The sequence below is a fragment of the Labeo rohita genome, chromosome 7 (genome assembly GCF_022985175.1).
Source record: "Labeo rohita strain BAU-BD-2019 chromosome 7, IGBB_LRoh.1.0, whole genome shotgun sequence".
In the NCBI taxonomy this organism is placed as follows: Eukaryota; Metazoa; Chordata; class Actinopteri; order Cypriniformes; family Cyprinidae; genus Labeo; species Labeo rohita.
This window is the reverse complement of record NC_066875.1, coordinates 7967603-7994475: the sequence shown is the minus strand read 5'-3', so window position 1 is coordinate 7994475 and position 26873 is coordinate 7967603. Positions and strand designations below refer to the sequence as shown.

The 26873-nt window shown below is 36.5% G+C and overlaps 1 protein-coding gene across 25 annotated transcripts in view; it reads left to right on the top strand.

Annotated features, from left to right (window-relative positions):
- mical2a (microtubule associated monooxygenase, calponin and LIM domain containing 2a) overlaps positions 1 to 26873 on the top strand; it is a 75624-nt gene that overhangs the window by 43848 nt on the left and 4903 nt on the right. For 5 of the 25 annotated variants that reach the window (XR_007828064.1, XM_051114600.1, XM_051114592.1 and 2 more), the window contains exons 11-28: positions 1350 to 1440; positions 3501 to 3648; positions 7613 to 7812; positions 9539 to 9645; positions 9766 to 9834; positions 9918 to 10055; positions 10566 to 10679; positions 11141 to 11389; positions 12750 to 12857; positions 18354 to 18428; positions 19125 to 19259; positions 19352 to 19429; positions 19630 to 19722; positions 21340 to 21455; positions 21565 to 21634; positions 22101 to 22190; positions 24098 to 24202; positions 25249 to 25429. Coding sequence is in view for 20 of the 25 variants with exons in the window: in XM_051114600.1 (XP_050970557.1) it covers positions 1350 to 1440; positions 3501 to 3648; positions 7613 to 7812; positions 9539 to 9645; positions 9766 to 9834; positions 9918 to 10055; positions 10566 to 10679; positions 11141 to 11389; positions 12750 to 12857; positions 18354 to 18428; positions 19125 to 19259; positions 19352 to 19429; positions 19630 to 19722; positions 21340 to 21455; positions 21565 to 21634; positions 22101 to 22190; positions 24098 to 24202; positions 25249 to 25429 (2167 nt within the window). In the remaining 5 variants the exon portion in view is untranslated. Of the gene's footprint in view, positions 1 to 1349; positions 1441 to 3500; positions 3649 to 7612; positions 7813 to 9538; positions 9646 to 9765; positions 9835 to 9917; positions 10056 to 10565; positions 10680 to 11140; positions 11390 to 12694; positions 12858 to 18353; positions 18429 to 19124; positions 19260 to 19351; positions 19430 to 19629; positions 19723 to 21339; positions 21456 to 21564; positions 21635 to 22100; positions 22191 to 24097; positions 24203 to 25021; positions 25194 to 25248; positions 25430 to 26873 lie in introns of those variants that run through there. The other 20 variants (XM_051114593.1, XR_007828069.1, XM_051114594.1 and 17 more) reach the window with 20 other exon arrangements.

The window sequence follows — 26873 nt, the reverse complement described above, 5'->3', positions numbered from 1 at the left end:
GAGCCCCTTGTTTGTCCTGAACAGTTAAACTGCCCGCTGTTCTTCAGAAAAATCCTTCAGGTCCCACAAATTCTTTGGTTTTTCAGCATTTTTGTGTATTTGAACCCTTTCCAACAATGACTGTATGATTTTGAGATCCATCTTTTCACACTGAGGACAACTGAGGGACTCAGCAACTATTACAGAAGGTTCAAACACTCACTGATTCTTCAGAAGGAAACACGATGCATTAACTTGCATATGCATAAAACTTTTTGAGTTTGAAGATTAGGGTAAATTTAAGTTATTTTGTCCTTTGGAAAACATATAAGTATCTTCTGTAGCTTCTGAAGAGCAGTACAAAATGAAAAAATATGATATTTCGGCAAAATTAAAAAAAAAATTTACACATCTTCATTCTGTTCAAAAGTTTACACCCCCGGCTCTTAATGCATTGTGTTTCCTTTTGGAGTATCAGTGAGCGTTTAAACCTTCTGTAATAGTTGCATATGAGTCCCTCAGTTGTCCTGTGTGAGAAGATGGATCTCAAAATCGTATGGTCATTGTTGGAAAGGGTTCAAATACACAAACATGCTGAAAAACAGCAGGCAGTTTAACTGTTCAGGACAAACAAGGAACTCATGAACAACTATCACTAAAAAACAGAAAACATTCAGGTATCATTCAGGTAACAACACAGTATTAAGAATCAAGTGTGTGTAAACTTTTGAACGGGGTCATTTTTAACTATTATTTTCTCTTGTGGACTATATGTAAACATCTTTTATGTGAAATACTGTATGCATTGAAGTGATACTAAAGACATTTATAAAACATAAACATTTATAATAATAAGGACCATTATTAATAATTGAGCACAATTAATGATCGATAATAACTGAGGACCAAATCAGCATATTAAGGAAATGCAGCCTTTGCGAGCATAAGAAACTTCTTTTAAAATCATGACAAAATCTTTTTCATTCCATACAATTATTCCAAACTTTTGACTTTTCAGCAAATAAATAAATTAGCCTAAATGTAGACTTCTTATAGTTGGCAGCCAACTTGGCACATTAATATAGTAAAACAGTAACTGGCAAATCTGCTTTGCAACCACAAATGCCTGAAGACGATATAAAATGTTGTTATTATTAATGAATTCAACTATTTGGTCTTTGATCTTTTCCTGTATTTATGTTTTCACTGTTTTATAAAAGCTATGTGTTATAGTGATTCTTTTTGTTGTTGTTGTTAACAAGGCTTTATAACATAGCTCATCCAATCAGAATTTAGAGTTGAATATAAATTGTACGCATTCACTCATGTTGAATCTATCACTCATTACTGTTTATTTTTGTCCTTTGCAGGTCCGCAACAATTATATCTGTGGAGAGATGAAGTCGTGCTCTCTGGAAAGGGCTGCCACGATTCGCCGCCCTGTCAACTTGGCCAGGCGAGGTTAGAAGAACCTTCTAATCAGTCTAACACATATCTATAATTAACCTCTGCTCTTTTACTTGAGTAGACCATCCAGTTCCTCAACCGTTGCTGCCACTGTATACTGTATGAGAGATGAGATTTGTATATGATAATCATAGAAAAAAGGCAAGTAACTGGCGTTAAGACAAGTGTTTACAGCATTCCTACAGTACCTTCTGGAGATAACAGGCGGCTCCTGTTTTAGAAACGTTCTCAAAACAGCAGAGCGAGCGCACTCCTCCCACGATGTGGCAGGTTCAGGGAGAGGTAGAATTTATTTCTGCTGAGGGAATTCGACCCAGACTGAGATTTGTTATTACCAGCAGAGCCAAAGTGAGAAGAGAAGTACCTTAAGTAAGGAGTAAGGAACGCTACAGACATGCTGCTGAAAGGAATCGTTCACCAAAAAAAAGACCTACATTATTTACTCACCCTCATGTTGTTCATGTTTTTAGTTTTGTGAAACATAAAGGAAGAAATTTTGAATGTCCATGCAGCTTGTTTCCATGCTGCTTATTTCCGTACAATAAAATATGATGACAGTGTGCTATAAAAACAACTTTTATGATTTGTATGCTGTATTCAAAGTCTTTTGAGGCCCTTGCCCCTGGCTGCTTTTGTTCATGAAAAACAGCAGCATGAACAAAATATCTTTATTTGTGTTCCACAGAAGAAAAAAAAACATTCAGGTCTTGAAGGACATGAGAGTGACTAAATAATGATTGTAAAATAGATACCAAAATATACTGGTCAAAAATTTGGATTAATTGATTGATTGATTGATTGATTGATTGAAAAAGGTCTTGTATGCTCAGAAGTCTGCCTTTATTTGACTGAAAAAACAGTAAAAACAGTGATTTTGTGAAACAATTTTACTGTTTTCTATTTATATATATAAATAAATACAAAAATATAAATATATAAAAAATAAATATATATAATATAATGTAATATAAAAATACATATAATATAAAATTATATAATATATTATATAAATATATATAAATAAAATAAAATGATCCTCAGAATCATTTTTTAGGATTCTTTGATAAATGGATTCAAAAGAACAGTATTTATTTGAAATAGAAATATTTTGTAACATTTAAATGTCACATTTGTTCAATGTAATGTGTTGATGCTAAATAAAAGTATTCAAGTATTCAAGAAAAACAAGTTATTATTATTATTATTTATTTATTTTGTATTTATTTAAATTTGACTTAAATCCCCAAACTTTTAAAAGTGTATCACAGTTCCCACAAAAATGCTAAGCAGAAAAAAACTTGTAATGCTTGATAATAGTAAAAAATGTTTCATGAGCACCAAATTAGCATGTTAGAATTATTTCTGAAAAGTTATTGTAAATTCAGGTTTGCATCACAGGAATAAATTACATTTTAAAATGCATTCAAATTACTCAAAACAGTTATTTTAAATTGTAATGATATTTCACAATACCACTGCTTTTACTGTATTTTTGATCAAATAAATGCATCCTTAGTGAACATAAGAGACTTTTTTCAAAAACAAAAAAAAAAAATCTTAATTACTCCAAACTTTTGACTACTAATGTAATCAGTTATAAATGTGCTGTATGTGCACTTTTCTGAAGAACTTCCTCTTTTCTAAATTTGCTTCTTAAGAGGAAATAGAACAAGAAGCCAAAACAGAAATACCACATATCTTTAGGCTCTGGTTATGCTGTTGTTTCCTAAATCAACTGCAATAAATCCTTTCCGCTATTGCTATTCTTTTGAGTTTGTTGACATATGGCTTTACTGCACCTACAAACAGTTGTTAACTGTCAAGTTGATATACTACTCTGAAACATTAATAAGTAGTGTGTTACGTAAGATGAGCATTATTGTGCTGTGAGATTGATGAGGCAAGTTCAGACACCTGACACAGAGAAGACGTCACCCTGACTTTCATTCCAGATCAGTCCTTGTCTATATTTTCATGTAACTGAAGTCTCAGCTTCTCAGATTTTTTATTTTTTTTAAATAACATTTTCCTCCGCTTGTGTGTGTGTTTAACAGAGTCTGAGATCAGGCCGAGTCGGTTACTGACGTGGTGTCAGAAGCAGACAGAGGGCTACAAGGGTGTGAATGTGACTGACCTCACTTCCTGTTGGAGCAGTGGCCTGGCTCTCTGTGCTCTCATACATCACTTCAGACCACATCTCATGTGAGATTCTTTACAACGTCTCTTTTCTTCGGGAAACATCAGAACATTGTCTTTCCATTTTAATTTTTTTTTTAATAAATTTCACATTTAAAATCTATATCTAATATCCTGATCACTAGAATCACCGAAAGTATTGAATTATTTGATTGACACTTACAAAGTGCTATGGTAGTACTATGGTACAGTGTAGGTAGTGATATTGTATGATTACCAGTATTCATATACAGTACCATGGTATTTACATGGCACTCCAAGGTATTTAATAGAATACTGTGATATTATAATGGAATATGTTTTTTAAAAATAAGTAATAGTACCATATGTTGGTGCTATGTCTAAATATATATAGTATATAGTATTATTGTTGTTATAGTTTTTTGTATATACACATATACAAAAAACAATAACAACAACAAAAAAAGGTTCCATGCCCACAAACCTTTTCTTAAAAAACATGGCATTGGTACTGTTTTATCATATAGTACCTTTTTTTTTTTTTTTTTTTTTTTTTTTTTTTTACCAAACATGCTATTACACTGTAAAAAACAATTTGTTGAGTCAGCTTAAAATAATTTGTAACCTGGCTGCCTTAAAATTTTAAGTTCAGTCAACTCAAAAAAGTTCAACTTGAAATGTTAAATAATACTAAGTGACAACTTAGATATTTGATTTGAATCAACTTAAAATTTTAAGGCAGCTGTGTTACTTACCCATCTGTTAAGATTAGCAAACACAAAAATAGTACAACTTAACATTTCAAGTTGACTAAACTTATTTTAGTTGACTGAACTTAAAATTTTAAGGCAGCAGGGTAACAAATTATTTTAAGCTGACTCAACAAATTGTGTTTTTTATTTTTTACAGTGTACAAGTTTGGGATCAGTACGATTTTAATAGTTTTTAAATAAGTTTCTTATGCTCATCAAGGCTGCATTTATTTGATAAAAAAAAAAAGAAAAACACTAATATTGTGAAATAGAAATATTGTTTCTATGTGAATATATATTCAAATGTAATTTATTCCTGTGATGCAAAGCTGAATTTTCAGCATCATTACTGCAGTTATCAGTGTCACCTGATCCTGTAGAAATCATTCTGATATGTTTAATATTTTAATAGAACCTGTGATACGATACTTTTTTCAGGATTCTTTAATAAATAAAAAGTTAAAAAGAACAGCATTTATTTAAAATGGAAATCTTTTGTAACAGTATAAACTACCATTTAAAAGTTTGTGGTCATTACATTTTTATTCTTTTTTTTTTTTTTTAATAAAATTATACTTTTATTCAGCAAGGATTTGTTAAATTGATAAAAAGTGATGGCAAAGACTTATATTGTTAGAAAATATTTCTATTTTGAATAAATGCTGTTTTTTTTAACTTTTTATTCATCCAATCCTAAAAAAAATAATTACAGGTTTCAAAAAAAAAAAAAAAATTTAAGCAGCACAACTTTCAAACATTGATAATAAAAGTAATGAATCAGCATATTAGAATGATTTCTGAAGGATCATGTGACACTGAAAACTGAAGCAATGGCTGATGAAAATTCAGCACTGCATCACAGGAATAAATTGTATTTCAGGATATATTTAAATAGACAACCATTGTTTTAAACTGTAATAATATTTCACAATATTGTTGTTTTTTTTCTGTATTTTTGATCAAGTAAATGCGGCCTTTGATGAGCATAAGTGAATTCTTTAAAAAAAACATACTGATCCCAAACTTTTGAACAGCACTGCATTTAAAACACATAGAATTACCATTGTTTCATGACAAAATAAATATGTGGTTCCATGTCAAAATAAATATATTTCTTTAAAAAAATCATGGGATTATCCAAGTTTTAAATAAAACATATTATTGCCCTGGTAAGATTTCCAAAAAACATGGTAACATGTCTTTAAAAACATGGAATTAGTATTACCATCTGCAAAAAAAAAAAAAAAAATAAAATCATGGTACAGTATAATTTCTTAACCATGGTATTACGTCAGTACTATATCCAGAAAAAATCCATGTAAATCACATGGTGCCAGGTCCAAATAAATATGGTACATGTCTTAAAGGGGTCATCGGATGCTAAGTTCACTTTTACATGTTGTTTGAACATTAATGTGTGTTGGCAGTGTATGTACAATTCTACCCTATAATGATAAAAATCCATGCAGTGGTTTTTATTTAATCTGTAAAAATAATATCCCCTTTTTCAAATCGGGCCATTCTCAGATGCCTGTCGTTGTGGCGTCACACCGCCGGAGGCCGCTCACATGATAGTTGATTTACATGAGCGTCTTACATCAGACCCGCCTTAAATCAGCTGTAACAGTCTGAACTCCATTGTTTCGATGTAAATTAGACAATAATATCTCAGACTGAGTGATTGAGGTGTTGTGTTGCTGGATGTAATAATAAACATAGTGGTCGTCATTTACTCCCGACATCTGAGCCGCAGAAGATGCAGTGGATTAGATATAATATATAAAATATATTATAGACTTTTGATTAAGACCCTAAATAATCATATCAACTTGTGGGAAATGGGCATGACCCCTTTAAAAACGTGTTATTACCATCATATAATATCATATAAAAAAATGATATAAACATGGTATGGAATCTTAAAAAACCTAGTATTACCATTTTACAAAATTATTTTACAAAAATATGTTAAAGGAGTAGTTCACTTCCAAAACAAAAATTTACAGATAATGTACTCACCCCCTTGTCATCCAAGATGTTCATGTCTTTCTTTCTTCAGTCGATAAGAAATTATGTTTCTTGAGGAAAACATTTCAGGATTTCTCTCCATACAGTAGTGGACTTCTATGTTGCCCGTGAGTTTGAACTTCCAAAATACAGTCTAAATGCGGCTTCAAAGGGCTCTAAACGATCCCAGCTGAGGAAGAAGGGTCTGATCTAGTGAAACGATCTGTCATTTTCAAACTAAATTGACAATATAGTTTTTAACTTCAAATGCTCGTCTTGTCTCATCTCTGCGATGCTCATGTGTAGTCTGTGTAATCCGGGTCAATACAGTTAGGGGATGTCGAAAAACTCCCATCTCGTTTTCTTCCCAACTTCAAAATCCTCCTACATCGCTGCAGAAGTACCAACCAAGTATTTTGAAGCTGCATTTAAACTGCATTTTGGAAGTTCAAACTTGGGGGCACCATTGAAGTCCATTATATGGAGATAATTTCTGGAATGTTTTCCTCAAGAAACATAATTTCTTTACGACTAAAGAAAGAAAGACATGAACATCTTGGATGACAAAGGGGTGAGTACATTATCTGTAAATTCTTGTTCTGGAAGTGAACTAATCCTTTAAGAGTATTTTACAATATTGACATACTAATATTGTCCATTATAAAGGATGAATCAGGCAGTCCCTGTAAACAACAGTTTACATGACACTTTAATAATGTTCATCTGATGAGTGAAACGTTAGTAATGGAATTAAGTCGTTAGCACATTTAATAAATATTTGGTCTGTTTCCTGACATGCCCACAAATCATCTTCTGTTTTGGCAACCATTCCAGTTAACTCTCCTTTATGTTTATTAGCTTTTGCGTTTGCACAGTTAGTTACTGTGTAATTCTAAACATGAGCAGGACATGTGAAAAGCACTTTGACCCCTTGAGAAATCGCTTTCCTGTGTTACAGCATTTTTCCTTTCGAAAACAGATATCCCGCCACACGATACTTCATCTAAACAGAGCGACTTTTAAACTTCAGCATTCTTGGCTGAGAAAGCGTTTGAACAGCTTAACCATGTGCAACATTTCACACACTTTATCAAGGGCCATTTTTCAAGTCAGTCATTTGAGATTGTCAAAAGTAGCTTAAAGAAAGCAGAGACATTTCACAGCTGCACATTGTCCTTTCTTTGCATAAATGTCAAGAGGGTTTAATTTAGGTCCCATGCCCTCTGTTCTTATCACCTTGTTTCCTGTAGTGATTACGATTCTCTGAATGAGCAAGACTGTGCCAGAAACCTTCAGCTGGCATTTGATGTGGCCGAGAAGGAGTTTGGCATCAAGCCTTTCCTCACTGGGAAAGAGCTGGCGACAGGTCAGGAGCCGGACAAGACCAGCATGGGCAACTACCTCTCCAAATTCTACGAGCTCTTCCGGGGAACGCCTCTACCTCCCTCAGGTAGATCATGAACTCTTTCATTACAATACAGTTAGGATCACTGGCTGTGTTTGCAATGGCAAAGTAGCACACAACTTGTACCTTGCAGAATCAAGTACACTACGGTTCAAATGTGGGTCAGTAAGATTTTTGTAATGTTTTTAATGAAATCTCCATATCCATAAGCCTGCATTTATTAGATCAAAATACAGTACGAACTGAAATATTATGAACAATTATTACATTTGAAAAATTGTTGATACATTTTTTCAGGACACTTTTGTGAATAGAAAGTTTAAAATGACAGCACTTATTGTGAAAATGAATGGTAGTGTACATATATACAATAAGGTATGCTTGACTTTGTTTGAATTTCGGAGACTTAAAAATATAAATATAAAAATACTACAAAAATATTTAATTTAAAAATAATTATTTTTTATTTCCAAGTTGAATGGCACTTGCTTAATTAAATATGCATAAATAAAATGTCTAGCAAACTAATATTTGAACATTTCTTCTTGCATTTTGATAAATTGGAAGTTTAAAAGAACAGCAATTATTTAAAATGGAAATCTTTTGTAACATTATAAATGCCTTTACTCTCACTTTTGAATTTAATGTATTCATTTATTGAATTTATTACATAATTTATTGCATAATGTATTGCATTCATTTATTATATATATATATATATATATATATATATTTTGCATTTTGATAAATCAAAAGTTAAAAAGAACAGCAATTATTTAAAATAGAAATCTTTTGTAACATTATAAATGTCTTTACTGTCACTTTCAATTTCACTTATCAATTTAGTAACTAAAGTTACTGAATAAAATAATTACTTTAAAACAAAAGATCTTACTGACCCGAACAACTTTGAACAACAGTGATCAATTCAATTCAGTATTCAATATTCACTTAATTTCAATTCAGTTGTTTACTTCAACTGAACTGAATGTAATATCAGCCACGAATTTTTGACTGTCTTCTTGACTACTCTGCATTAAAAAATATACAGTATACTTGCTAAATTAAATATGAAGCATTAATGACAACAATCCAGCATACTAGTTATTGAACATTTCTTATTGCATGTTCATTATTTACTATGCAGGAAGCAGTATGCTTGTATTCCACTTCAAACAGTCTCATTACACACAGATTTTTTTGTCATAAAAAGATCTTTTCAGCTCCTTCACTGTTCAAAATATACATGACATTCTGTTCCATGTAGCCAGCTAAAGGTGTTCAAAGATGAACCTTTTACACTGACCTATTACCTGCTTTGAGTGTGTTGTCCACCTAGAGTTTGCATAAGGTGTGTCCATTAAGGAAAACACACAATGCATTTATGGAAAACCCCTAAAGAGAAACATTTTATCTGGCCTTTTGCACTCAAACATTCATGTTACACAATTCCTTCAGTCACGCAGTCATGCCAGGAATGCATGTCTCTCTGAAACCAGGTTACCGCCCTACAGATCTGCACATCACCGTAGTGAAGAAGGCCATGAGTATCCCATTTTATATCTTCTCTTGCCTCAAGGAAGTTATTACAGCAGAAGCATGTCTGATGCCAGATAAATGACATGCATTCAGAAGGCTTCTTCTAGGACAATCGAGCTGCACTATGAGGCTTTTATGTTGTAAAAAGATGTGTGTTTGGTTACAATGCTTGTTTGTTGCAGTTGTTTATTCTCAAATGTCATGCAAATGTTTGTCTTGTGGTTTATTGTAGATTCAAAGCGGGATGGTGATGCAAATACTGAAAAATGTCAATCGGGTTCTCTCAGGCCTGTTTACAAGTCACCGAGTTTACCTCAGCCCCGTAAACGCATACCTAAGGTAGTGTACGATGAGTTTAAGCTATTACAAGCACTCTTAAAATTTGTTTAGTGGGCTTTCTTATTTTTGTCAAGTTTGTACATCACTTTCTAAAGCAAAATATAATTTATTGTCCCTCAGAATGATAAAAAGATTGAAGACAATGATGCCATATTCAAGAGAAGACGGAAAATTGGTTACTTAGAAGAGGTCAGTGTTATAGAATATAGTAACGTACCAGTAAAAAGGTATGAAACTGGAACTGCTCTCTGATTGGTCTACTTCTCGTCTAGACAACCAAATCCTTCAATCAGAGATCTTCTGTATCCAGCGAGGGGCAGGAACTGAAAGAAAACAAGGTCAAGTTTATGGCCACCCAGCTTCTGGCAAAATTTGAAGACAGCACAGCAAGCTGCTCTATTCGCAGACAGGTAAATACTACTTTGTCTGAAGGACAATTAAGGAATGGTTTACCTGACAATGAAAATTCTGTCATTGTTTACTTTCTCTTTATGTCAATTTCACATTACTTCCGTTTTTCTTCAGTGGAACACAAAAAGAGTTATTTTGCAGAATGTTCTTGCTGCTCTTTTCCATATAATGAAAGTGAAGGCTATAGAGCTCCAAAGTGCACTGTACAAGTTTTTTTTTTTTTTCCACAAACATTTAAATATTTTACGTCATGATTTGTTGTACAAGATTTGACATGAAGACACAGGTCTGGACAGTTTAAGGGATATTGGTTTTAAAATGATATAAAACATAATGACAAAATTTAGGAGTTAACTATTCTTTTACATTTTGGGTTTGGAGAATCACTTTACTAGGAGTGATCTGAGTATTTCTGTGCCTAGTTAATCTCTTCTTTCTCTTTTCTTCCTTCTGTCCTTGTGACCCTGGCTTTCTTTTCCCTGAAACTGCTCCTGGTATAATGATTTCAGTCTGACTGTAATGATGAGAGGCCTCCAAGACCTCCGTCGCTCGATATGACCGATAGCCCTCTCTTTAACATTATCAGGAAGAAAGTCCCACCACCCCCACCCCCCAAAAAACAGGTAGAACCTCCAATGTAATGTACACCAACAAACAATACTTATAAAAAAGTGCTGGTATTAGCTGTGACATGTTTTTAACTTTTTTTGGTAATAGCTTTTAAAACTCTACGCTCTTTGAAATAAAGTTTCTTAATTGGCATCTATGATTCCATGAAGAACATTTGACATCCATGGAAGCTTCTTTATAGTGGAAAAAGGTTCTTTAGATTTTTAAAACATTCTTCAAAAGTGTTTTCTGAGAACTGTTCTCTAAAAGGTTCTTCTGTGGTATTCCTGCTAAAAAAAACTCTTCTGGAACCTTTATTTTTAAAAGTGTCATAAGTAATTTAGCATACAGTAAATGCCACCAAAAATTTCAGTAGATTCACACTGTAGATTCACTCCGAAGTTTCCCCAGGTTTGTGTATTATCAGTACGACAGCCCATATCCAGCGCTGCCCACATGTGCTGTGTGTTCACAGTTTCCGTCCGTTGCCTGTGTACAACACATTGAGGAACCCTTGGCTACTCTCTTCCCCTCGCTTCATTCCAGTCCTCTGATTCCACAGAGGAAACCGCTTCAGCCTACTCACACACACACTCACACACAATCAGAGGCAGAGAACACAGCCGGGTCAGACTCAGGAAATACAGCCACCTGCCACTCAGCAGTGCTGGCCATGAGAGCAATGCTTCAGCGCCTCCAGAGGGTGGAAGAGGAGATTAGCCAGGTGAACAACTGGAATCTTCCTTCTGGTCTAATATGTGTATTATAAGTAGGGTTCTTTAAGTTTTGAGATATTGTCAAACATATATTTAACAACATCATTAAATTTATTGAATGCAGGTGGGAACATTCTCCATAATGGGTGCTGCTTTTTATGATTTTTTAATCAAGAATTGGTTATTGAAAACAGGATAATTAAATTTCATTTTCAATAAGCATGTCAATAAAAATATAAATAGTAAAAACGAATTGATTATTAAAAACAGGATCATTAAATTTCATTTTCAATAAGTATGTCGATAATTATAAACAGTAAAACAGCAGTCAACCCTGTTACCATCATAAGAATCTTTTATCAAAATACTGTTCACAATTACATTATTGTATCTTAAAGTAGTAAATAACCCTTTCTATCACTACATTTTGTTTGTCAGGAGACAAGTTTTTAAAATATCAACCCTGTTACCATGATTTTTTTAATAAAGAATTGGTTACTGAAGACAGGATTACATTTCATTTTTTTAATAAGCATGCCAGTAGTAATATAAATAGTAAAAACAGCAGTCAACCCTGTTACCATCATAAAAATCTCTTATCAAAATAACATACTGTTCACAATTACATTATTGTACCTTAAAGTAGTAAATATCACTTTTTATCACTACATTTTGTTTGTCAGAAGATAGGTCTTAAAATATCAACCCTGTTACCATCATTTTTTTAAATCAAGAAAGGGTTATTAAAAGCAGGATCAACGCATTTCATTTTCAATAAGCATGTCAATAATAATATACATAGTAAAAACAGCCGTCAACCCTGTTACCATTAACATATTGAGTTTTTATTTAGCCTAAAATGGTACAGTGCTGTTTATTATTACTTAAATATTTTTAATTTAAACAGAATGTCTAAAATTTAACAGAAATTTATTTAAATCATCTTTTCAAAGTGGAAATGCACCCATTTCATAGAATGTCCCATTTAATGCATTTACCTATTTTGATAGTAATGTTCTGTTCTCTTTCTAAAGACTGAGCTATGAAAATATGTTGTTATGAAGTCTTCGTAATAGAATATTTATTTATAAATAAATTCCAGATGAGATCGTTAACAAAAGTACATTTTCTAATAATGAAATATAAATGTTACTTATTGTTTCAGAATATGTATGTTCAGGTGCAAATTTCAACTAATTTAAAATGTTAACAGCGTTTAAGAAGCATAACATTAATCGCAATTCTATCGATAAGTAAGAAATGTCAAACACATTAGTGGACAGGGAGCTAACCATAGATTTTCCTGTTTCCAGTCTTTATTCTCTTCCACTTTTTTCTTGCTGTTTTCTTTCTACCGGCCTCACTCAGAGGAAAGCCCAGACTCAAAAGGCCAGGGAGTTTCATAAAAAAAGCATAAAGGAGAAGGCTGTGCATTTGAGCGCTCTGTTCTCTGGTGAGGCCTGCTCTCCACATCAGGTGACTATGTTAATGCGTGTGTCGGCTTTCCTCATTTAGCTGCTGTTGCATGCCCTGCGGTTTTGGCCTGTGATCACTGAGTGACTGAGCATTGTTTCATGCACCTGCAGTCTTTGCAGATATCATCGCATACTGAGTAATTAATTCCCTGAACCCCAGCTCAGCCATAATTGGTTAATAATCTGTCTAGCAGAACAGATGTGGGTCAGCTGAGGACGTACACTAGAGCTCAGTACATTCAAGTGACCTGTTTTACTTTAATAGAGTTAATAAAGTCAATGAATGCCAGTGGACATCATAACATATTAGGTGGTATTTGGTTGTCCTTTAAAGAAATGGTTGGAATAAGTGTTTTCTTTCAATTCTTTTATGAACCAAGAGGTTTGGTGACTTTCACATGGCTCTCTTGGTTTTATAAAGGGGTCTGGGCTGCTCAGGGGTCCTATAAGCATTTAAATTGATCCCTCAGAATGGAAAAGAAGCTTCATTTCTTTCTTTACTGCATACATAAGGAGAAACCATCAGTCCAGGTGTCCACAGATGATTCAAAAATCCTCATTCTCTGTGCGTGTATTATATTTCCTAGCAGTGCTTCTGTAAGAATATGCAGTGGCTGAAAAGTACAGTAGTTCATTAGATGATAAAATGTAAAACTAAGCGACATCTGCAAAAACTGATGCTAGCTCTTCTCTCAATGTGTGTGAATTGCTCTGTATTTGTGCATCTCCCTGGCTTCGTACTATAACACGCATGATCTGGGTTTTGTCATCCGTCTTTAAAGTGTGGGTCAGGCACTCCTCCTTGTAATTTCTATGAACCAGTTGAGTATATTTAGCTTTTGAAAACATTCCAAAGAGTGACTAACATATGTTGAACAGTCCTCTAGAGCCTTCAAACAACTGCTAAATCTGAATGGATAATTTTAGCATTTTTCACAAGGAACATAAGTTACCTAAATTAAAGGGGTCATGAACTCCCTTTTTATTATTTTGTACTGTTCTCTGAGGTCCACTTATAATGTTATCAAGATCTTACCTAAAAATACATTTTTGTCCCCTCGGCGGATTGTAGACTCTGTAGTAGGGCTGTCACTAGCGATTGTTTTGGTAATTGAGTAATCAGTCGATTATTCTGACAATTAATCGAGTAATCGGATAATTATAATTCATTTTTTTGTGGTAATATATATAGACGTAAGCAAACAATAGCCTTTAAAATGACTTCAAATACATATACAATAGCAATGAGGCAATAATAATTAGTTCAAATAAAGTATCAAAACTAAATTTGCACAAAGCAGGAAATGTTTTGTATGTACTCAGAAAAAAAACTCTTCTTTTTTTTTTTAATATCTCATTTTTTTCTCACAGGCAAAAATAAGAGCAAATGGAGAATTAAATGGATAGTTCAATCAGTTCCCCTTCAGTCGTTTCACTATGACGTTACATAGGGGAACTCGCTTGAGAGTCCAATCATCTCCAAGCCTTATTTAAAAGGCCAATGAACATTCATGAACATTGTCGAGTGGTATTTGCATGCCGAGCCACTCCCCCGTACATACGGGTATATAAGATGGCGGCGTGCAACCACTCATTCAGACTTTTGCTTTTGGAGCCTTGTCTTCTGAGCCATTTAAAAAAAAAAAAAAGAAAAGAGTAATCCTGAGTTCACACTCTCTCTGCTGGCGTGCTGCTGAGCTACTAAAAGAGCTTTATCTAAAAGAGCGTTCGGCAGCCGCTAGCCTAATCCTGCGGGCTGCCGTTTTCACGGCATTCAAGCCTCCCGCACTCCAGCGAGCCCCGCCCGTTTGAGAGCACAGTTGTGCCGCGGTTTCTCCCTGGGCGGACCAGGATTTCAAAAGAATGAATTTCTCGCGGCTGTCGAGGACATCTTCCCGGTATGTCTCTCCGGCCGTGTGCTTCCGGGTGCGGTAGTTTCCTCGCCTCTTTGGACGGACATGATCGCTGTCTCACATGCCTGGGCCGAGAGCACGCTGAGGCAGCGTTCACGGATGGTACGTGCGTTCATTGCGAACGTATGTCCATGGCTGCGTTAAAGTCCCGCCGCTCATTCATGAGTAGGCACCCCTTGTTGTCTTCCCGCGGTAAGTCGTTGGGTCGTCAAGGTTTTTCGGCTGCCGTGGTGAGGCACTTGGGGGACATTCAGGTGACTGTGCAGAATGTTCCGTCGGCCCCCAAAGCCCCGCGGACTTCTGCGTCACTGCGCAGTCCCGTTGAGCTTCCAGAGCAGTATACCTCCCCGTACAGCGGGCTGGGTATCTCCTTTGGCGCTCCCCAGGAGATCGAGATGTCTGCTGCAGCATCAGAGGGAGAGTCTGACGATGAGACTGACGACTCGGCGGGTCGGTACCCCTCTGCGGTTTCTCGGCGTGGAGCTGGACTCGGTCAGTATGACAGCCCGCCTCACCAACCAGTCAGTGCTGAAGTGTTTGGAGTCATTCAGACACAAAACAGCTGTCCCTCTCAAAACATTTCAGAGGCTCCTGGGGCATATGGCAGCCGCAGCCGCAGTGACGCCGCTCGGCCTGCTTCATATGAGACCGCTTCAGCGCTGGTTACACGATTGAGTCCCGAGATGGGCATGGCACCGTGGCACACTCCGGATTGGCGTTTCCCCGCAGTGTCGCCGCCTGTTCAGCCCGTGGTCAGACCCGGCCTTCCTTCAGGCCGGAGTCCCCCTGGGACAAGTCTCCAGGCATCTTGTGGTATACACGGATGCCTCTTCCACGGGTTGGGGTGCTGTATGCAACGGGCAAGCAGCATCGGGCTCCTGGACAGGACCTCAACTGCAATGGCATATCAATTGCCTAGAGTTGTTGGCTGTGCTTCTGGCCCTTCGTCGCTTCCGACCGACGTTGCGTCACAAGCACGTGCTTGTTCGCACCGACAGCACGGCGACTGTAGCCTACATCAACCGTCAGGGTGGTCTACGCTCCTGTCGCATGTCACAACTCGCCCGCCATCTGCTCCTATGGAGTCTAACGTGGCTGAAATCGCTACGTGCCGTTCACATTCCAGGAGAACTCAATCGTGCAGCCGACCAGCTCTCACGGCAGTCCACCCATCCTGGAGAATGGCGACTCCACGCCGAGACAGTCCAGCTGATTTGGAGCCATTTCGGGGAGGCCCAGATAGATCTGTTTGCTTCCCCCGAATCCTCCCACTGCCAGCGGTTTTACTCCCTCAACGAGGCTCCCAACAGCCTCGGCAGGGATGCACTGGCACACAGCTGGCCTCCGAGGCCCAAGTACGCCTTTTCCCCCAGTGAGCCTCCTTGCACAGACACTGTGCAAGATCAGGGAGGACGAGGAGCAGGTTCTGCTGGTTGCGCCATACTGGCCCACCCGGACCTGGTTTCCAGAACTCATTTCCCTCGCGGCAGCCCCTCCCTGGAAATCCCCTTGAGGAGAGACCTTCTTTCTCAGGGGATGGGCACAATTTGGCACCCGCGCCCCGACCTGTGGAACCTGCATGTCTGGCTCCTGGACGGGACACGTCAGACCCCTCTGGCCTTCCACAGGCCGTGATAGAAACTATCACTCAGTCCAGAGCCCCCTCTACAAGGCAGGCTTATGCGCTGAGATGGGTCTGTTTGTCGACTGGTGTTCCTTTCGCGGGGAGGACCCACAGAGATGTCCGATTGCAGTAGTGCTTTCCTTCCTGCAAGAAAAGTTGGAGCGCAGGCTGTCCCCTTCAACTCTCAAAGTGTACGTTGCTGCCATTGCGGAGTGTGTGGAGTAGTGCGGAGTAGTGCTTGTCTGTGCTCCGGTTGGGTCTCCTTCGCCCAGCAGGTTGTGGCAACATGTTTCAGTATTTTTCCACGGTCAGCCAGAAGGCCGATGTTTCCCTCATATATCCCTAAAATCTATGGATATATTGAATTTCTTGTGTTCCACATGTAGAGATTTCATGTGCTCCGCCCCCCCAACTCCTGCTTCAGTACAACTGGCATCCCTGTGGCGCCCCCTATTGGCCCCCAGGGCGTTGGGAAGGTTACGCTCATATCCGTATGCTGACACGTCCGCCTGTCGGCATGCGGTGTGTTGCGTAACGCGACGTCTGGTTCGTGGCCTGTTCCATGGGTCTGTTCCCATATGTAACGTCGTAGTGAAACGACTGAAGGGGAACGTCTAGGTTACGTACGTAACCCTCGTTCCCTGAAGGAGGGAATGGAGACGTTACATTCCCTGCCACGACCTGACGTCGCGCTGATGCCGGGCTGCAGCTCGGCTCCTCAGCAAAAGCCTGAATGAGTGGTTGCACGCCGCCATCTTATATACCCGTATGTACGGGGGAGTGGCTCGGCATGCAAATACCACTCGCCAATGTTCATGAATGTTCATTGGCCTTTTGAATAAGGCTTGGAGATGATTGGACTCTCAAGCGAGTTCCCCTATGTAACGTCTCCGTTCCCTCCTTCAGGGAACGAGGGTTACGTACGTAACCTAGATGTTACTCACCCTCATGTAGTTCCATAAAACTTGTGAGATTTTTGTTCATCTTTGAAACACAATTGAACATACTATATTTTTAATGAAGACTGTCCCTCCATTTAAATTCCATGGAATCAAAACTTCAATGCTTTAAAAAGTTAAAATAATTATTAACATAATCCTTTTACATCAAATGATTTAATCCAAGTTTTCTGAAAAAACACAATCACTTTATATGATGAAGTTTCGAGCTTTTTGAAGAACCAATGAGTTTTGTTCTCATGTATCAAGGACGTACAGTTAAGGTTGCATTTACCAGATTTGATGTGCTCTATGTAAAAAGTATCAAACATTTTATGGAATGGACTTTCAATGGAGGAATGGAACGTTTCAGATGCAAACTCAACATCTTACACTTTGCTTAGATTAAGATAGCAAAGTCTGCAATTAAAATGTAATATTAAAAGCCCTCAGTATGTACTCAAACATGTCTTAAATACCCTAAAGACCAAATTATCTGCAGCTATCCATTTACATTTCCACTGCTCACTTTTTTTATGCATATTTTGTGTTTATTTTTACCATGGAATTTTTGGAGAAACATCTGAGATATCTAAGTTATTTACTGTCAGTTACACATAGCTAAGAAATTCTAATTAAGAACTCAGGCCTCGTGGGATTTAAAAGAGCAACATCGGAGCAATACATTTTCCTTGGAGTAATGACTGTCCTGTAATCCAGTGTTCAAGCTATCTCTGTTCTGGACAGACTGACTCCTCTGCTGTCTGACCTTCCAATCCATCTCCACATTAACCCCACCACACCCCATCCCAGAATGCATTGCTTCTCCCTACAATACGTCCTCCCATGTCCTCTCCTAATCTTGTCTCCTGTCCTCTAACAGTGCCTGCCATTACTTACAAACTTCTTTCCATCTTTAATACTTTCCATTTAACACTCCTAATACTGCTTGCCCATTTAACAGCCTTTAATGAATCATCATCAATTCATGTCCTTCTACTCTGTCCTCTGCTCCTAATAAGATGGATATACCTCAGACTGGGCAGCTAGATATGCAGCTTTGTGAAGAGAAGAAAGAATCAGCGAAAAGCTCAAAGGTGCTTTTTCCTGAGACATTTACGATATGGTTTGGATTAGTGCCTGCCCGCTTTTTCAGCAAAATTGGTTCCAAAAGTATTATTTTCATTAATTTCTCCCTTGGGAATAAAAAAAAGTCTTTGTTAAAGCATTAACTAAGCCAAGCAGCTGAAGGTGAATCACAGCATCACAAACTTTTGTTTGAAGCAAAAAAGCATTTGAAATTTAGCAAGATCAACTCGGTTATGTCAAGATAAACATTGATTACTACAGATGCAGTTTGCTTACCGCAATTCTCTGATTGGTCAAATTTTGTTTTTGGCTTTAACTAAAGAATGTACTGTCAGTTAACAACCTCAGAGCTCACAAATGTTGTTAAAAATACATCTTCCTATAAAGAAAATGAATAAGATTTTACTTCGGGAACCTGACCGCTGCACTCGATTACTGTTGCACAGGAAAATTGTGAAAATTGTAATAATCATCAAAAGTCAATGTCGTTTATTGTCATATGTGCAAGTTTATATGAAAATCCTGCGTGAATGCATTTCCACATACTATATACAAGACAGAATACAATAGACAGTATTGCTATGTATAAAAATAAAAAATGAAAGCTCAGATGAAAGAATCTGATCATCACCTTGAAGATCTTCTTCAACCCATTCATTTTACTACTAATCCAAGTTGCTCTCTCTTCATGACTGTCTGTGCAGCCTCACTCTTCATCTCTCCATTTCCCTCATTCCATCCCACCGACCACTCCTTCATGCCCTGTCCCACAATGCACTGCTGCTTCCTGTCCTTCATCTCCTCTCATTTCCTCCAATCCCTCTCTGCTGTTGCAGCAGGTAAGGGCACATGCAAAATTTTACACTCTGTCCCAGTCTGCTGAATCTAATTCTTACTTTTCTCCTCTTCCATCGGCATTTATTTGGTTAAGGTTTCTAGACCCAAACCATTACATGTCCAGCATTTTAAAAAGGAGATACAGGGAGAAACAGTGAGTCTGTCCCATCTGGTGAGTGTTTTCCCATTGCTCAGCTAAGTTAGAAAATGTAATTACAGTGGAGAGGGATTTAGCATAAATGTTTTGACATCTGGCATGCTGGAGGTCACCGGCTTAGTCAATCTTCTAAATAATTGTAGGCTAGTTATCATTATTGTATGTTCAGAATGCGGCTTTATGACATATGAATAGGATTTAATTTGTGGTTACAGTTAAGCAGTCACAGAATGTCTTATTCAGAACATCTAGGCAAAACACAGATCCCCCAATCAGAGGAAAACAGAAACTTTAAAGTACATGATAAGGTATCGTTGCACCATCTAAACTTCCTGTTTTGCATTTTTTGTGACTAACATATTTTGAAAGCAAAACCAACATGTTTGCATGTTATATAGACAGCGTTTCTGTTATTTCAAGGTTTGGAAAGTATATGTTTCCACTGTAAAGAGTTTTGAAAAATAGCCAGTTTAAGATAATTGGTGGTGTAAGGAAGTAGTTGTACACATAAGAGCATTCTAGGTAGGCGTACAGAAAATGGAAAAATGTCTTATACAGTTGAGGTCAGAAGTTTACATACACCTTGCAGAATCTGCAAAATGTTAATTATTTTACCGAAATATAAAGGATCATACAAAATGTACAATATATACATACAATACAATTTTTTTTTATTTAGTACTGACCTGAATAAGATATTTCACATAAAAAAAAAACATCCACATACAGTCCATGAGAAAATAATTCCCGTTAAAAAAAAATTACATACACTTGATACTTAATACTGTGTTGTTACCCTGAATGATCCACAACCAATTTTTTTTTTTTGGTTTAGTGATGAGTCTGTTGTTTGTCCTGAACAGTTAAATTGCCCGCTGTTCTTCAGAAAAATCCTTCAGGTCCCGCAAATTCGTTGGTTTTCCTGCATTTTTGTGTATTTGAACCCTTTCCAACAATGACTGTATGATTTTAAGATTCATCTTTTCATACTAAGGACAACTAAGGGACTCATATGCAACTATTACAGAAGGTTCAAACACTCACCGATGCTTCAGAAGGAAGCACAATGCATTAAGAGCCTGGAGATGAAAACTTTTTGAATGTGAAAATTAGGATAAATTTAACTTATTTTGTCTTCTGGGAAACATGTAAGTATCTTGTATAACTTCTAATGGGCAGTACTAAATGAAAAAATAGGATATTTAGGCAAAATAATAAAAATGTACATATCTTCATTCTTTTCAAAAGTTTACACCCCTGGCTCTTAATGCATTGTGTTTTCTTTCTGGAGCATCAGTGAGGGTTTGAACCTTCTGTAATAGTTGCATATGAGTCCCTCAGTTGTCCTCAGTGTGAAAAGTTCTCAAATCACACAGTCATTGTTGGAAAGGGTTCAAATACACAAAAATGGTTTTCTAAAACAAAAAAAAAATCACTTTTTTTTTCTAAAGATCAGCGGGCAGTTTAACTGTTCAGGACAAACAAGGGACTCATGAACAACTATCACTAAACAAAACAAAACAAAACAAAAAAACAGCTGTGGATCATTCAGGTAACAACACAATACTAAGAATCAAGTGTATGTAAACATTTGAACAGGGTCATTTTTATAAATTTAACTATTATTTTCTCTTGTGGACAATATGTAAACATCTTTTATGTAACATATCTTATATAGGTCAGTACTAAATAAAAAATAACATGCATTTTGTTTGATCCCTCTTATTTTGGTTAACAAAATTAACATTCTGCAGATTCTACAAGGTGTGTGTAAACTTTTGACCTCAACTGTATATTATATGCGCCAGCCATGCTAAGCAGAATTAGTGACTCTAGACCATAGAATCATTGTTAACATACAGTATGATCAAAATCTTCATATTTCCATGTTGTCTTATCTGTCTCTCCATCTCTGCTTCGAACAGACCAGTTCTTCCACTACCCATCCTCATCAATCTAACTCCATAACATTTCGCCCCATCCCAGAATGCCCTGCTCCTCTCCATCTTTCCTTTACATTCTCCTCTGCTTCCTCATTAAGGTATAGCAGTGATTTTGACTTTAACACTCTTCTTGTTTGTCCTCAATAGTTCTCAGTAGTGCTTATTACCATACTGTTTAGTTTCACTCTCCTCATGTCTCTTTTAAAGCAGTAAATTAAATCCAGAAATACTTTATGGCATAATCATGCAAGGAGAAGCAAAGAGTAACTCACAAGTGGTGAGTGTTTGTCAAGATAATTGATTACTTAATTGAAAATGAAACATTTGCTACAAATGAAACTTGATTTTATCTGCTCACCCTCATGTTGTTTCAAACCTGTATAGCTTTTTTTCTTCCATGGAAGAGATATCTCACGTCTCAGAGATCTGAGAGTTTCATTGAAGAATGTTTGAAGAAAAAAAATACTTTAAAACAATATTCTCTTAGAAATTGCTAGTATTGTAAAACACACTCCAGTGATCCTACTTTTATACTATTTTGGTATTGTCAATTTTGGAGTTTAAAAGACCAAATTAATCAAGAATGCTTTCTTGCCAGTAGTAGTTTGGGATTTCTCCTTTTGAGTTCCAATGGCAAAAAAGAAGTTATACAGGTTTGAAGCAATGAATACATTTTTATTTTTTAAGTCAGCTTTTCCTTTAACAACATTTGCTGCAATTAACTCTCAAATCTACATTTTCAGTCTGCCACCAGCAGTAGCACAACATCATTTACTGTACGAAAACAAACAGATGTTCCTCCGTCAAATGGAGACTCGTATGCTCCCAAACAGGTACATGACCATATCTGCGGAATGACGCTTATCTCCCAGGACTTGGCATGATGTGCAGCCTGACTGGAATGAGTCTTCCGTGAGATTGTTGGCATGTTGTAGGCAGGAGAGCCCTGATCAGGGCGGCAGCTCTCTTTGATGGATGATGTCTCTCTTCACGTGGTTGGTTTTCTAATGACAACGTGCCAATGTAACACACACTTGGCTGTAAGCATCATTACATTCCAGCTGACCACAAGGAGAGAGATCATTCCGTAAGTCCTCTCTTCCATTGCCAGATACCTGACCTGAAACTCTAGCTCCACCCACCGAACAGTTCAAAGTGACTGGTTCATTACATAATAGGCTCAACATAAGAGTTTTTCAAGTTTTACAGGATGCTTTTAGAAGTATCTTCAGAATGACTGACAACCCTCATTGTGAGCTAAAAGACTTGGACTCTGCTCTAAAACCTAGCGAGATGCCTACATTCTATAGACGCAGTCCAGGAATACTTGAAATATATGTGGGTCTAGCTACATTTCTGCAAAATCATACATGTACATGCGTTTCACTTGAGAGAACTTTAGAGATAGTGAAAGACCAACAATTTTTTTCTAATAGTATTTTATAACTTCAGTATACTTTTAGCACAGTGCATTTGTAACTTAAAACATTTTGACTTAAGTAGCACATAAGCAGCTCCATATATATGGATTTTCTGGCATAGTAAACTTGCTCGGTAGCTCACCTAGTACAGTATTTTATTTACCATGTAGAGAGCCCAGAAGTCCCTAGGGCCCTATGAAATCAATTTTATTTTTTTCCAAATTCCGTATTTTCTATTTGAATTATCCAGGATTCCATTTTTTTCTGTACTATTTTAATGGTTAAATTAAATTTTAATCATTCAAATGTCTAATTGAAATCATGACTCTTATATAATTTAAAACTAAATTAAAAAAATAAATAAATAATTTTTTTGGTCCTGTTTTTTTTTAAATTGTTTTTGCATAAAACAATTTACAATCACATGAAATTAAACCGATTTATTTTGGCAAACAAAATGCTGCACGGTTTACAGTACTGTACTGAAAAATTTATAATTAAAAAAAATGTTTTCATAATTAGAATTATTATAATAATCAAGATGTACATTCTACTGTACAGAAATGTGTTTCTGTCAAAATTTCTTCAAGTTAAACCAAACTTTTATTTATTTATTATTATTATTATTTATTATTGATTTATTTTAAATTAGTTTCTGTAGTTTCGAATATACACACTAGTCTGTATCACATTTGATTAAAGTGTACTGACCTACTTTTGATTTATTCATCAAAAAATTGCCACATTCCGTGGTATTCAACAAATTCCATTTTTATGACTGGAGTCCCACGTTTTTTGCCCACGTTTTCCACATCACAAAAATCGAGTTCTGTTGAACACAGGTCACGAGACTCAACAAAAATCCTCAAAGTGAGCTAAAGCAGCATGGTTGCTTTATTTTTATATTTCCAGATTTATTCAAGACTGCTGTTTAATAAACTTGCATCTGCAATGGTGGAAAAAAACTGCCTAAGTCAGCACATATCACTATGAACACAATGCTACCTTTAAATTTGCTTAAAACAAGGAGGGGTGTTTGATGCATCTTGTCTGTTTTATACCATGTTTCTGTGCTGCTTTAAGATAGGGCCTGTTTAGGCAGATCAGTGAGTTATGAAAGAGAGAAATGCAGTCTGTTTCAAAGAATGTATCTAATCGATCAAACTCGCTGTTTGACAGAAAGGTGTTAAATGGATTCTGAATTCTTTTCTCTCAGACTTTCCTGGCATGCCCTCTCATGCTCTGCCTTAAATTGCTTTATCCTTCTGTTTCATTCTCTTTTCTCTGCTTTCTGTCCCTGCTTTCCCATTGGCTGGTAGCGTGCAGTAGGCAAAGTGTCTCTGATAGCGGCCACTAGAGCTGACAGCCTGGTTACCCTCTGTGAAAATGATCATAGACCTCAGGCAAACAGCTCAGACACTCCGGTAAGCCACTGATCAGCTGCTCAGTTGTTTTTATTCCAAAAACAATCATGAATTAATCTAGGAATTTAATGAACTCATTTCATGTTAACATGTACAGTTTGGTCATCATTTACTTACCTTAATGTTGTTACAAACCTGCATGCAAAATGTCCCAGCTGTGTAACTGTATAGGGACTGGGACCAGCATCTCCAAAAATGGTTTAGTCATGTAAATTGAGAAAATTAGATGAAATCTCTCCTATAGGTTTACATATTGCACACTGTAGTGCTGAGTTTTTTTAAAAAATGGTATGTGAAAAATATGTAACTGCATTTCAGATATCACATAATGTAACCTGCCTCCATATATTGAAATAAATATGGTTATTTTGCATTTCAATGCAATTTTTTTAATGAAAACATTGATCAGTTAATGAGTCCGAAATTATGTTTCATGTCTGAAATTACTTCTGGCTCATTTATCAAAATGTGCCATATTGAAAGTACTGTTTGAATATGAAGAATTCAGATGCAAAAGCCTCTAAATCCATCTGACGTTTTTCTTTAAAATTAGCATTTCTTTCTGGCTACTTTGTATAGGTTTCTATATAAGTACTAGTACTTCTGATTGGGCTGAGGCTGGAATTTGCAAGCGAATTTGAAGTAAAAGTATTTGATGGACATATACTATGTGTCGGGAGCATTCACTCAGTATCATTATCTCATTATCTCTCAGAATTAGTGACTCTAGACCATAGAATCATTGTTAACATACAGTATGATCAAAATCTTCATATTTCCATGTTGTCTTATCTGTCTCTCCATCTCTGCTTCGAACAGACCAGTTCTTCCACTACCCATCCTCATCAATCTAACTCCATAACATTTCGCCCTCATTTCGCCCTCATTTTAACCAAGATGGCTTTTAGCTGGTTTTGCATCTGAACTCTTCATATATACTGTATAATTGTGGCAACTGCATTGTGCATGCTGTTCTTAGGGCTAATTTCAGCATGTTTTAATCGACACAATCTTGACCATTTTTTTTCTTTCTTTTTTCCCCATAGCCTTCCATAAAAAGAGAGTTTCCTCAGAGTCTGGGAGATGTGTGTCATGAGTGTAAGAAACGGGTGTTTGTTGTGGAGAGGCTCAGCGCAGAGGGATTTCACTTCCACAGGGAATGTTTCCGCTGTCATACATGCAAAGCTCCGCTGCGCCAGGGAGGACATTCCTTCGATTCAGAGGAAGGTACTGTAAAGTGCTTGTACTGCATTCTCACTGTTTTTCATTAAATGATTAGTTCACCCTGAATATTAAATCATCATTTACTCACCATCATTGCTTAAAACCTGTATGGTTTAATTTTTTTTTTTTGTGAAACACAAAATAAGATGTTTAGTAGAATGTCTAGGCTGTCTTTTTCTATACAATGAAGGTGGAATAGGAACTGGAGCTGTCAAGGTCTAAAAATGAAAAAGAAAATTACTAATAAAAGTAGTCCTACAAGTGCTCCTGTGACTGTATTCCAAGGGCCAGTTTTACTAAACGGGGCATATTAGTGTGAGAGCGCAATTCCAAAACAGCACCGATCGGAGGGGAAATTTGTGGGTGATTTACTAACAATGTGCAAATTAAAGAATACAGACGCAACATCTCATTTACATATCGACCAACGCAATATACCAAGCGTAGTGGTAAATAAAGATTAAAAAAATAAAGAAGTCACAGTATGTCGAAAAGAACCGTAGGCAAAAATTAAGGTTTGCTAGAAGCTTTGATAGACCTGGTATTGCATGACTCCTAGTTATTTATTTCCTGAAGCAAATTAAAAATAACATGGCTTGGCAAACAATATGTTCAAATAATGTGTTCTTCCGGCATTCCAAACAAATTAATACATGTGGAAAAAACTACCACATGCTCTCTATTGTCTGTGGTACCCTCTCGTAGCACTAATAATTGCAGCCATTTCAAGTGCAGAATAAGACACGCTTTTTTGGGGTGTTAAATAATGGCGCAAATGCCAGTAATTTGACGAGCGCAAACGTTAGTAAAACACATTGTGTGATTCGTCTGAATACTCTCCTCCCACAAATTTTGCATCTGAAAGGGAAACTCCTACAAATGCATATTCAGTAAGGTTGGGTGCAAAAATAACTGTGTCCACGCCTTTTCTGCACTAATTCTTCACTGCGCGCCTTTAGTAAAACTTTAATAAAAATTTAAGGCTATTTCCTATATTGCAAAAAGGGGTCAGCTCTTTGTGATAGTTACCCAAGCGGTCACAAGGAGAATCACACCAAGACTGACAGTAGTTTTTAGTTTTCAATCAGTACACAGCAAATATAATCTCCTAGTCTATTCACATGAAATGAAATATTTAACGCATATGTAACAACTGCAAAGGTTCTGATATGAAAACAACATGATTTATTTATTCATCAGAAACTCTGACACTGATTGGCTGTTTCTGAACTTTTCGCCACAGCAACCACTTTGACTAATTGCAGTGTACAATGTGAATAAAATTAATCCTTGTCTCATTCATTCTCATCAACAAATAAAATGATTAGTAAGAGCAAGAAAAAATATTATTTTATAAAATATATATTAGGGGTGTCGAATGATTAATCGCGATTAATCACATACAAAATAAAAGTCTGAGTTTGCCTAATAAATGTGTGTGTACTGT